The 13,068-nt window shown below is 48.9% G+C and overlaps 1 protein-coding gene across 1 annotated transcript in view; it reads right to left on the bottom strand.

The window, feature by feature from the left end:
• MYO18B (myosin XVIIIB) overlaps positions 1-12,431 on the bottom strand; it is a 256,547-nt gene extending 244,116 nt beyond the window's left edge. Inside the window, exons 1-6 of the mRNA XM_037816981.1 lie at positions 12,285-12,431; positions 10,371-10,529; positions 3,529-4,851; positions 2,933-2,999; positions 1,991-2,103; positions 433-609 (exon numbers count right to left, since the gene is read on the bottom strand). Of these exons, the coding sequence (XP_037672909.1) occupies positions 433-609; positions 1,991-2,103; positions 2,933-2,999; positions 3,529-4,851; positions 10,371-10,529; positions 12,285-12,323 (1,878 nt within the window). The 5' untranslated portion in view covers positions 12,324-12,431. The remainder of the gene's footprint in view (positions 1-432; positions 610-1,990; positions 2,104-2,932; positions 3,000-3,528; positions 4,852-10,370; positions 10,530-12,284) is intronic.
• Between the last annotated feature and the right edge of the window lie 637 nt (positions 12,432-13,068).

Here is a 13,068-nt window from a genome sequence, read left to right as displayed (position 1 = left end):
TCTGACATAGCTTTGAGAGGAACCGAGGAGCCTGGCACTGTGCTTTCTCCCAGCTCCTTTGCTTCACTTCTGGCTCCACTTGACCAAGCCAGCGTTTCTCACCAGCAATATGAGCTGGTGGTAGTCCCTGCCTTTTTGGGGTGATATTAATATGTGAAGGTGCTTAAAGCAGTGCCTGACATGTAATTAATATTCATTCAATATTTTCTCATTATTACCTCTAATGCTCCTGCTGTGGTTATTTCTAATAGTTACTCATCCTTCCCCTCTAGGGAACTGGGGTCATATGGTCCCCAATTCCCCATGATGCCCCATAGAGTACAACAATGCTCCAGAATCTTCTTCTTGGTCAGATGCTGCCCCAACCCCTCGGCTCTCCAACCTCCTTCCCGTACTGGGACCCAGGCCCTGCCCACCATGTCCCTGCCTCACCTTCCCTACAGAGGGCGCTGAGGGTCCGCAAGGCTGGAGGACGATCAGGTCAGGCCCCGTGCAGGTGTGCGGCAGCTGAGCCCGGTAGCGGTGCAGAAGTGTGTTCAGAACGCTGGATTCGTTCACGCTGATGAGGGTGGCCAGGTCCTCGGCCTGGTCCAGCTCAGGAGGGTTGGCCTGTGAATCATTGCTCAGCGTCTCCTCTGGCCTCCTCCTGTTCCCAGAATTGCCTACCAGCCCCCAAACCACCACCACCAATACCCGACACACACACACACACGCACACACACATATACACACATACATACACACTGTTCTGGCGATCCTGTCTCTAAGGAGCTGTGTGCTGAAGACCAGAACAGAACCCAAGGATGCTGAAGAGAGCGTGATGAAACCCTACAAATGAAATGGGACCACCCTTCCTCTTTGCTCTGAGGGGCAACCTAAAAGCCACCCCTCTCCTCAAGCTGGTCCTTCCTTCCTGCACCCACTGCACTGGGCGGGGGGGGGGGGGGAGTTCTCAAGACAGACACAGGGTGCCTTCTGTATTCCCAAACCCCACAAAAAGACTGATGGCGTTCCAGAGTATGGTTAACATCCACTATTTGCTCCTTTACTGAGTCGTGAGGAGCTCTGGATGTGTTCTGTGACTCCCAGGAGTGAAGGCCAATGGCCAAAACACCCTATTTCTTTGATAGCCCATCATGCAGCAATCCCTTAGAAACAAGGTATGGCTGAAGCTTCTCCTTGAGAAACTCATTCTAGGAGGCTTCCTACTGCTCTTTCCAGATTTAGGGAGTTTTCTAGGTCTAATGCTCAGAGGTTTGGGTCAACTCTGAGCCTTCCTATGGGTCATCTTTTCTTCTGAGGGCTCTGGGCCTCGGCAAATTCCCAAAAACAGTGGGAGAGGAGGGCCTAAGGTGGGCAGAGCAGCTAAAGGGGTAGATGATCAAGGCCCTCACAGAGTTCCTGAGGGAAATTCCTTGTCAATCAGTAGGCTGTAAGGGGTGGAAAGAGTCAAGATAAGATCCCCACCACCACCACCACCATCAGTATACACTGACTATCCTCAAAAGGATTTATGGAATACTACAAAAATATTTGTAACATAACTTTAAAAAAGCAAAAATAAAAGAAACATTGATGCTCAAAATATAGGCTATCAGGATCTCTGCCACGGAAAGTGGTAAGCAGCAAATTTGACTCGGAGTTCCCTGGCAGCCATGGTGAAAAGGGAAAACTCATGCTCTGCAGCATGAGTTGCAATGTCCATGAAATGAAAAAAATTGCTTTTTTTCTTTGGATAAATCAGAATTCCTAGTACCAAGACCTGACAAACATGTCTCTTGATGTGTCCTCATAAGGGGACACCATTGGACAGAATAAATGACCCCCTAACAATATCCCTCCTATAGAGCGATGAATTCAAGGGGTTTTTCCCTACAACTCCCTCCAAGGCATTAAGTCAAAGTAGTATCTGCAGTCAGGTACAAGGAATCCCTTGTGGGGGTGAGGAAAGAGGGTGTAGAGCAGGTAGGGAGGCAGACAGGGGGCTCACCCGATGAATATGCTCCTCATCCACCTCCATGATGGTTTTGTCTTCATCGATGCAAAGTCGTACCCTTCCTGCCGGAAGGTCAGCTGTTCCCTCATCTGGCTTCAGCACTGTTGCTGGTGGGTGAAATCCCAGAGAGAAAGAGAGAGAGGAGAGGAAAAGGGAGGGGATGGGGTGGAAAGGAGTGGAGACTGAGGCTGCTGAGCCAGGACAGGAAGCTGGAGAGGGGCCTGGGACAGATCAGAAAGGGGCTGCATCCTTTCCCCTTGCGGCCTATTCACATGGAATGTTCTGACCCAAGCCCCTTCAGGACAACAGCTGGATTCAACTCACCTTGGACTTTTACCAGCCAGCACAGTGCCAGGCACACAGCAGGCACCCAGACACCCAGCTGCACTGAACCATCTAATACCTAGACCTGAGATGCCAGATAATGGCCTACATTATCTGGCCTACAGGCTGCCATTTCCCCTTCCAGTGCCCATGACAGGCATCAATAATCCTCTTCCCAGCTGTGCTCTGACTGGGTCACAGAATTGCTACCGAGTAGAGCGCTGTTGTCAGCTACCACCAATCACTGAAAGTGGATTCGACTCATGAGATGAAATTTATTTACATATTTGCACTAGACTCTGAGTACCTTGTATAGTGTAAGAACCAAACATTTGTTGCATGAATGAATGAATGAATGAATGAATGCTTGAATGCCACTGAAAACACATCTAGTAGACCAGCTGCCAAGGGTAAAACGACCATCAACTATCCTCACCTCAAAAAAGCCACCCATCCCCATCCTGGGTCTCTGCTGCTCCTTACCCCACTTTTCTCCCCGCAAAGTGTAATCAGATCCTGGCCAATATGATTGGCAGCAGTTGGAGCAGAGGACAAAAGTGGAAAAGTCTTAGACCCCCCCTCCCCTCCCGATGATCCTAATACCCCTATTACCAAGAGTAAATCCATCCTTCTGAACCAGCCAGACTTTCTCGGCCTCATACCATCTGTCTTCAGGAGCCTGAGAACGAAGATCACATAAATTAAAGTAAAATGACACCTCTATGTGTGGAGTGAACCTCTTACATCAGGGTTTCTCACAGTGAGGTCTGGGAACCACCTAAGTCAGACTAAGTCAGAATCTCGCTGGGGAAGGCTTATTTAAATGCAGATTCCTGGGCCCAAGCCTCTGGCTTTTTGAATGGGAACCTCCAAGGTGGAGTCCAGGAATCTGCACTTTTAGCAACATACTTTTTGTGCACCCCCAAGTTTGAGAATTACCGTGTGATGTCAGTAATCTCAGCCACGAGGGACCACCTCATGTTCTTGGGGCCTTCCTTCACTCCACAGAGAATCCCACTCCAGGGACAGGTGCAGTGGGAACCTCAAGACCCCTGAAAGAAGAAGTGCTTGTCCCCCCACCTCTGGAGTCTGTCCCCTGCTCCAGCCATCCATTTCCAGTTCCCTGTACACCCCCAGGGGCTTCCTGCCTCTCCATCCCTGGAAGGTATCGTCCACCCCTCCCACACCAGGGGCTGCAGCCCCATCACCTGGTCCGAGTCTCTGCTCTGGCCTCCTTTGCCCGCCTCCTGCAGGGCTGGCCCCTCTTGATTCTCCTTCTGTGTCTGAGGCCTTTCCACGTGGTTCTCCAGAACAGGGCTGGGTCCTGCCAGCTCCATCTCCAGGGCCTCGGCCCCATTGTCTGCTCTCTGGCAGGGCTCCTTGGCTTTCTGCCCTCTGTTTTCCAGCTGGTCCTCCTTCTCAGATGCCACTGGGGACTCCCCGCTTGTAGCCACCTCCTCCTTTGGGGCTTTACAACCATTCTGTGTCTCACTCCAACCTTCACCCACCTCCGTGGACTTACTCTGAGGTTGGCCCACCTTTTCTATCTTAGTCTTGGGTTCACCTGCCTTTTCAGTTGTTCTCTGAGGCTCACCTGCTCTCTCAGTCATACTCGGAGGTCCCCCTACCTTCCCCACCTTCCCCTGCACTTTGCCTGTCTTCTCTATCTTGATTTCAGGTTCACCTGTCTTCTCCCCTTTACTCAGATGCTCACCTTTGTCCTTCTTATTCTGGGAATCACCCCACTTGCTCCTTCTGTCCAGGGAACCTCCCCACTTTTTCATCTGAACTTGGGCCCCAACCTGCTTCCCTTCATCCACTGCATCCTTGGAGAGAGTCCCCTTTTCCATCTTGTTTTGAGGGTCCTCTCTGACCTTCTCTACTGTCTCTTTTTGCTCTCCCTCACATGACCCTTGGGCTTGGGGCCTAGTCCCCTGCCTCTCTTTCCCCTGGAGCTCAGCCCCTTTCAGTTCTTTGGTCTGGGGGGCCCTGACCCCCTTCCCCACTGAGTCTTGACCCTTCTCGCCTTTTGGAAGTAGCACATTTTCTTGGCCTGAGTCCCGAAGACCCCCAGTCAGGGTCTCCTCAGCCTTCTGGGCTAGGTCCTCAGGGCTGGCCGGAGGGCTACCAGGAGCAGCTGGAGTCCCTCTTTTCTTTGCCCCTCCAGGGTCTGTGGATGGGGGTGGGGACTTGCAGGTGAGGGAGTCATGGGGATGGGTCTTCTGCTCCAGCTTGGCTGAGTCTGGGTCCAGCTTGGCCACCATCAACAAGACATCACCCCTCCTCACACCCCTCCTGAAAGGCAGGGGTTTTTTGACTGGTACCCCACTGGGGCTCGGGTCCTGGGGCTTCTCGCCATTGATGCTGGTCATCAGCACAGAGTCCGTGCTGCTGGCCCCCTCGCTCTCCTTGCCCGGAATGTGTGGGTCCTGGGGTGAGCTTGACTGGCTGCTCTGGGAAATCTGTTGGCTTCCAGATTTGGTACCACTGTCAGACTTGCTGGTGGGTTGGCTGTTGGAAATGTCTGGGGTCTAGGAGAGAGACCACAACCACACTTAATTGCTTGCTGACTTAACTGTTCCAGTGTTCATTCATTCATTCACTCATTTGTTCACCCACCCATTCATCCATCCTAAGGTCCTCAAGCACCTCCAAGATTCCAACAGGCACTGTGCTGGGCAATGAGCCAAACCCCAACACCCTGGACCTTGGCCCAGCACCTCAAAACCATGTGATGAGTGGGAAGAGAGTGGTTTTCGAACAACCTGACAGACCCAAGTTCAACCTCTGACTCTGCTGTGTGGCTTTACGTAAATCTCTTCCCGTCTCTGAGCCTGTTTCTTCACCAATGAAATAAGGATTATAAAGGCCTACCTTGCCGAGTGGGTGTGAGGATTTGTGATAATATACAGAAACTGAGCCCAGCACAGAGCAAACTATCAATAATTGTAGCAGTTGCTACTGCTGTTATTACTATTGTTATTTCTGCCTCAATTCTTCCTGCTAGGCCAGGAAGGGACTGGGGAAAGGACTTGGAATCTGTCATCAGAGGACCTGCTTAAGTCTTGGCTCTAACACTTTATAGCTGGGTGACCATGTACATCACCTCTCCTCTCTGAGCCTCAGTTTCCCCCCAGTAAAGGCAGATACCACCTGACCATCCAGATCTTTTGTAGGACGAGATGTGGAAAAGCACTTTGGAGATTGCAGAGAACTGAACAAACACAGACTGCTGCTACTTCTGCTGCCCTGATCTGTACATTCCATGGCCCAGACCAAGCAAGGGTTCTGGTTTCTGCCCCAGGGCTCCTCCACTCTTGCCTGACCTAGACATTTGGGGTTACATATCACCCAAGGAATCCCCACTGTCTTTTTATTGCCAGGTGGCTACAGTTCTGAACAGCCCCTCACCCTCAAACCAGCCTGAAAGAGCTCCATCGGTTGTTCTAACCTGACACAGGCTTCGTCACTGCCCTAGTCTGGGTTCTTCTGTCCTACAGTGGTACCACCATCCTCCCTGATGCCTATGTCTGGGACTCTGGGCTTCTTGTCCTTCTCTTACATTCAAACCGGCCCCAGGATCATGTTGATTCCACCCTGCAAAGATTCACTCTGTGTCTCCTTTCTCAAACACAGACCATTGTCACAACCTCTGAGCTGGTGTCCCTCCAATTTGCCAGCACCGTTTTAAACTTGATCAAAAGTTTTTGGCAGCTACCCACAGCCTACAGGAAAATCACTCAGTGTCACCATCTGACATGCAAGATCCTCAGTGAACAGTCCCAACCTCCAGTCTGGTCCAATTGTCCCTGATCATTCCCGAGCTTTAGCTACATCAGGGCTTCTCTTCCCATACCCAACCCTTCTACACTTTTGCTAATGTCAAGCTTGCTTCCTGAAACACTGCTCCCCTCTTCGCTTGTTCAAGTCCTGCTCATCCTTCTATACCCAACTCAAATACCACCTTCTCCACAAATCTGTGCCTGACTACTTCAGCAAGAAACCATCTCCCTCATCCATGAAGTCCACAAGCACCGTGCTAGTATACCTGCCGCAGCCATGACCCCATCCTGCATTCCATCCTAGCTTCCATTTGTGTCTCTCTCTTGTTTTAGGTTAGGTTGCCTCAAGAGCACAGCCTCTATCTTTACTTTTTTAAAGTGATAATAATAATGGCTATCATTTATAGATCCCTTGCAATGGGCTCCAAATCCCCCTCTTACAATATCTGACTTGATCCTCCTAATCACCAAGAGAGGTTCCGGGCTTCTCCCCATACTGTAGATGAGAAACCAGACACAAAGATGTTAAGTGCCCAAGGGACCAAATGCAGAGCCAGGTCTCTCTGACTGTAAGGCTAGTGCATTAATTATTATACAGTCTTATTAGAGTTTGAAGTCAGTGGTCGGGATAGTGTCCCTCCCTCCCCTTGGGTGATTCCAATGTGCATCCAGGGCTGAGAAGCACTGTGCTAGTCCTATGACGAGTGGCTCAGTCTGATCTCCTGGAGTCAGGCAGGACACAGCCTTGGAAGGGGGATCAGCCACACACACAAAATCTCGCTGCCATCTACACCATCTTCAAAAGTGAGTCACTCTTTCTCTCTGTAAGCCTAACTCTGCAAATAAATTCATCACCCTCCACCCCAAGTGGGACAGGATCCCCCAGATGAATGAGTATCCCTGGCGACATGGGACGGATTCCAGGAATGAGCCTGGCCCTGGCATCAAGGGTTTGAGAATGCATTTTTGACCAAAAGAGGGAAAAGAAAGGCAACAAGGTAAGGTTTCAGAGGCTGGGAGAATTCAAATGGGGTCGAGAGGCTGTCCTGGAGTTTACTTCTATGCACGCTTCAACTAGATATCCCAAATGGCCACAGTATAATAAGCCCAAGTCAACAGTAGTCCCGCAAACCCTAAAGAATACCAGGGTTCCTATCTGAGACTCTATAAAATTTCACTCACTAAGTTTATTCTTCAGAAACTGAAATCCTCCAGAGAACTCCTACGCCAGGTGAGTCCCAATACCATAAGGCAACAGCCTCTTCAAGAACATCAACCAGATGTGTCCCCTTTTCCCATAATGTTAACACCCCTTTTCAACATGAGCAAGTTAGGGTGGTCACTGCCTAGACATCCTGAAGATCAGGAAAGTGATTAAACTAGAGGAATGGGTAGCAACAGACAAGATGGAATTTAACAAAGGATTATGAATATTGACTCTCTATATAATTTTCTACTTCTTAGTTGCTAAGGTATTAGAATAGCTAGAAGGAAAGAATTGAAATGGTGGAACCATAACCCACAGGATTCTTTGAAGTATGTTCTATAGCTACTTTTTAAATTGTAATTTGAAAGCTATCATCTTTTTGTATATATGTTATATTTCACAATAAGGAAATAACTGAAACTATGGTACTGAAACTCATAACATTTTTGGAAATTTCCTATATAGCTATTTGTTAAATCATACTTTGAAAGATATTACCTTTTTACATATATGTTATGTATCATAATAAGGAAATAACTGAAACTGTGGAACTGTAACCCATAACATTCTTTGAAATTTGTTCTCTACTTGTTAAATTGCACTTGGAAAGTTATCACTTCTATGTATATATGTTATACTCTACAATTTTAAAAAATATATTTAAATTTTTAAAAAGGGAGTCACTGCCTTATTTTTAACCAACCACCATGGAGGACACAGTAACAAGGGGATAGGACAAGCAAGGTAACCACCCCCAGTCTCTCACAAATTTTCTAGCTTTGGACTTTCATAGTCACTGAGCTCTTAGTCCCGTCTGCACATTCTGAATACATCAGCAGGTAGCACCCCTAGAATTACTGGGGCAGAGAGAAAACTGACAGCATATCCATATTATGGGAGCAAACTAAGGTTGAGAGAAGGGAAAGGAATTTGGCCTGGACCACACAGAGTGGTGGTGCTAGAACTAGAACCCAGGTCTGCTGACACTGGAAACAGGTCTCTTTCTACACCAGTGTAATTGCAGCCTGTCCCTGCCCTTCCCTGGCTGGGTGGCCTTAGGAAAAATCAGGTCACCTCCCTGAGCCTTGTTTTCTATTCCTGCAATATGAGAATGGACTATGTAACTCCTTCCAAGGATTATATGAGAGGATCGAATGAAACAGTTTTGCTGGGACAAGGGGAGAGTGTACAGAGTTATTTACTGATTGGGACAAGAAAATGAAATGGTAGGAACTGATTAGGGCTTGCTCCCTCACAGGAACATATTCTGAGGCTCCCCTTCTTCAGCCCCTGGGGAGTATCTTGGCCCAGGGCACAGTCACCTGTTGTGCTCTGAGGCCTGCCTTTCCAACATCTTGGCTCTACCTCCAGCCAGACCCAGCAGTGACTATCCATCCCCATCCTATGCTCAGCTCTGCTTCTTAACTTTTGCACAGAGACTCCAGCACAGCCTCAGCCTCCTGGAACCTTTCCTCCCCACCCCTCTGTGGCCACCACCAGCCACCTTCCTCACCAGACTGGTCCTTCCCCTGCAGATTGGTAGAGTGGCGTACATCCAAGTTCTTGCCCTGGCTCTGCCTCTATCTGGCTTCAGGACCTTGGACAAGTCACTTGACCTCTCTGGGCCTCAGTCTCCACCTCCAATAAGTGGGTACAATCGCATCCACCTCATTGCTTCCCAGGATATCAAATGAGTGATACCGCTTTTGTCTAGTGATAAACATAACCTCATAACATTTTATCATGACTGAACAACAGCCTACTGGGGTTGACCTTGGTCCTCAATTACACTTTGGGTCAAGCAGGGGTGGGAACAGAACCTGTGTTCCTGTGTCATCCTGCCCCATAAAGACTTGGTGGAATGTTTGGCAGCTGCTGCTGTTCAGCTGCTAGGGGACTTCGCTAATGTAGCTGTAACGGATGGGTGGAGGCACATGTGGGACTGGCCGGCAAACAACAGCTGAGGGCAGAGGGGGAGGCAGGATGGCTATTTGGTTCAAGCAAACACCAGACCTCCCTGCCCAATCATTGCAGCATTCATCTGGCCTCAAGGCGGCACCGGAAATGCCCTTACTGCCTGACACAGGGCTACTCCCAAGATGACCAGGGCTCCAAGGCTGCCTTTCTGGTGTCTGGCCTGGTCATTCTGCCCAAGCATCCTGGCTAAGGAGCTGGAGAAAAGAAGGGACATCGTGCTGGCCACCATCAGGGACAAGTTTGCAAGTCCTTAAACAAGGGGCTACATCTCGTCCAATCATCATTTCACCCCAGCAGTGCTATTCAAAGTAGTTATGAGTTTTTAGGAAAATAAACAATCAACAGGGATGACAGCTGGATCATGCTACAGAGGTCTCTACCTGTGCAGAGCATTAATCCTTTAATTACTGGACCATTCCAAGGGATTCAGGCGAAGAGCCTGGTGAACATAGCTGCTGGAGCTCAGGAAGCTTGGGGCCGTGGCCATTTACCACCTGATATGTTAGGGCTTCAATATTTTAACGACCACTACAGCTACACCAGTGAGTACCAACTGGATATCTTTGCTTAAAGTGAACTAATTACACATCTTTAGCTGGTATCTAGGCTTCCCTTTCTGCAAAAGTAGGGGTAAAATGATTCCCACCAACTATATATCAACTGATACCATTCATTCATTCGTTAAACATTCATTGAGCACTAACTATGGGCCAGCTACTATGAGAGCTGTTCAAAATACAAAGTTGAATGATAGAGCTAGTTGTTGTTCTTACGGAATTCCTAGTCAAATAAATCATGTGATGAAATAATTACTATATGGATTACAAGTAAGACAGGCTTAGGGGACATGGTGGGAAAGAAAGGAAATAGAGCAATTGGAGAAGTTTTCCAGAGATGTGCTATTTGAGCTGGGATTTGAAAGGTGCATAGGAAGGAGCTCAAGGGGCTAAGCTGGAGAAAGATCATTCCTCAGAGTGACGACAGCCTGAGCAAAGTCAGGATAGCAAGTGGCACAGATGAGACTCAAAGGAGAGGACAGTGGGAACTGAAAGGCGGCTGGTACCCATTCGGTGGGGCCACTTACCTCTCGTTCTGGAGAGGCAAGCACTGCCTGATTCTTCCGTCTCACTTCCTTGGACTCTTTCTCAGTCTCTCGAACCAGTTGCCGAATGAAGCCTCCTGGGATGACAGAGAAAAGGGGAGGGGGCGAGGACGGTGGTGGGCTCTTATCCTCCTCCCGAATCTGTTTTGCAGAAGTAAAGGAGAGCACTCAATGAGTGAACCTTGAACCAGCGAGGGCAAGTTGCCCTTCAAAGAGTTTGTGATGGAGCCTGAAGGGGAACTAAGAGAGACATACATGACCAAGCCCATCAATGGGAGGCCACAGCAAAGCAGGGTGAGGCTCTGCAGGGCTCTGGGAAGCCCCATGATAGTGCATGAAAATGAAATGTGCGAACAACAGAGGTTATAGCAGTCCATGTGCTTTCAGCTTGGACCAAGTGTCCTAATGATACAAATTTAGACCATCAAGGCCACCAGTTCCCTTCCTTGGAAGCAACAGACCCAGCTCTGGGAAGACCTACTCCAGAAGGAGCTTTTCTAGTTTCCAGAAGGGGATGGATCACAGGGAACCATCCACATTCTCACTCCCCACCCTAGCTTATAGCAAAGGGCTATAAGAGTTAATATGATAGAACTAGAGTTATTAGAGTTAATATAACAGAACTAATGACAGCTAATATTTATTCATCACTTACTGTGTGCCAGGAACACGGTAATATAGAAAGTGCTTACAGCCAAGGTTTGTGTACGGATCTAACCGTGTGACCTCAGCCCACTCAACTGACCTAATGCTATAGCTTCCTGATGGTCCTTAAACCTGGGCAGCAAGGGACTACCCAACACTGGGTCCTAAAAAAGTAGACACTGACATTTTACCCCAGAAATGTGGTGCAGAACTAGCTGGACCTGGGTTAAGGCTGAAGCCCCTTCATTGGCCACAGTGGCCCTAGGGTCTGAAGCATGGGCCTGGCTGTGGCCAACTGGGTTGTGGCTTTAATCAGCATCACCTGACTGCCCGTGAGAACAAAAACATCAGTGCTTTATAAGGAAAGGGCTACACAATGGTTTAAAATAACATTCTTATCAAGGTCCTCTGTGTGTGTCTGGCAGACTTGCTCTTTGCAGCCTAGCAGATAAAGGGGGAATCTAAAGGAGACAGGAGAGGCCAGGAGACAAAGCAGAGGCCATGGGAGAAGGCTGGTACATGCAGACCTCTGCCAGGAAGAGAGAAGGTCTTGGGGGTGGGGTGGGGTGGGGTGGGCAGGGTATGCGATGCTGGGCTCACATTCACATCACACTTCTTCCCTCCAGATGCAAAGTGACACGCACTCCTAAGTGTGAGCAAGTCTTAAGACTCACTCAACATGTGTTAACATCTGCTTCCTTCAAAATTTTCAACTTCCCAGAAGGCAGGAAGAAAGAAGCTTCTGGCCTACCCCATCCTTCCACCTCCAATTCATCAAACCACATATAGAAGTGTTTGTTTCCAGTTTCCATGGTGACAGAAGGAAGGGATAAGGGAAACTCATCCCCAGATGATAAACATGGCAGCCAAGAGCACTGCCTCCACTTCCCACCGACCTCCCCCCCACCCCACACACCCTTTCCCACACAATCCATTGTGCTCATGAGAACTGCCATGGAGATGGAGATGGGATGGCTGTTCAACTCTCACTTCCACACCACCAGCCAAGCAAGAACAACAGGGAAAAGCCGTCCACCAGGAAACCATGGGAAGAGTTGAGGACATGGTCACCAACACCGAGCTAAGCTGTGAGCAGATGGGAGTGGGCTGCACATGCCACAGAGCAAAATGTCAGATTCCTGGCCCGAGAGGGAAGGTGGAGGGCCCGGCTTGGGCCACCTGGGCTACGACTTATCCTCGAGCCTCGAGTATGCCCCTGCAGCCATAGCCCTGACCCCAAGCATCACTTTCCTTCTGCTCCCACAGGGCAAGACGTGATGAGATGGCCATGCTGGGGCAGTGCCAGGGCCGTGAGATGAGATGAGATGAGATGAGATGAGATGAGATGATGCTCCCTGCCAGACAGCACGGAATGAGGCTTTATAGACACACGGAGTACATGAGATGATGGGACAAGGCACTGACACAGAAAACAAAGGAGAGAGAAGAGAGAGGCAAGATTAGCTCAAATGCACAGCCCAGCTCCCACCTCTGCTCCCCACCCCCACCCACCCCCCACCAAAGACTTCAACTGAGACACCTGGGAGAGTGGCACAGCTGGACTCAGTTCACTGTCACTCCTGCAAGAAGCAATGGTCAGCAAGGAGGCCGCAGGCATGGGAAACAGTGCCCTGATATCCTTTTCCCTTGACCCCACACTTTTTCTTCGACTTTTTGAGGTATAACATATAATCAGAGAAGTACAACTTGAGCATACAGCTCAGCAGCTCTCGCCTAAAGAACTCACCTGTATAAAATTAAAAAACCGTTATGATTCTATTTATAAGAAATTCAAGAACAGCAAAAGCGAACCCTTGGTGATGGAGGTCAGAGAAGCTGTTAGCTTTGGCAGAGAAGGGAAAGGAGGGAGCTTTCCTATAACTTGAGCTGAATGATGGTTACAAAGGTGTGTCATATATTTTTAAAAATCATCCAATGGTACAACTGATTGAACATTTTACTGTACGTTAATCATACCTCAATTCAAAAAATAAACAGAGCACACCAGTCCCCAGAAACCCCTTCTAGTCACAGT

The sequence above is a fragment of the Choloepus didactylus genome, chromosome 23 (assembly GCF_015220235.1).
Source record: "Choloepus didactylus isolate mChoDid1 chromosome 23, mChoDid1.pri, whole genome shotgun sequence".
Taxonomy (NCBI): domain Eukaryota; kingdom Metazoa; phylum Chordata; class Mammalia; order Pilosa; family Megalonychidae; genus Choloepus; species Choloepus didactylus.
Note: the sequence above shows the minus strand (reverse complement) of the source record. Positions and strands in the feature narration are given on the sequence as shown.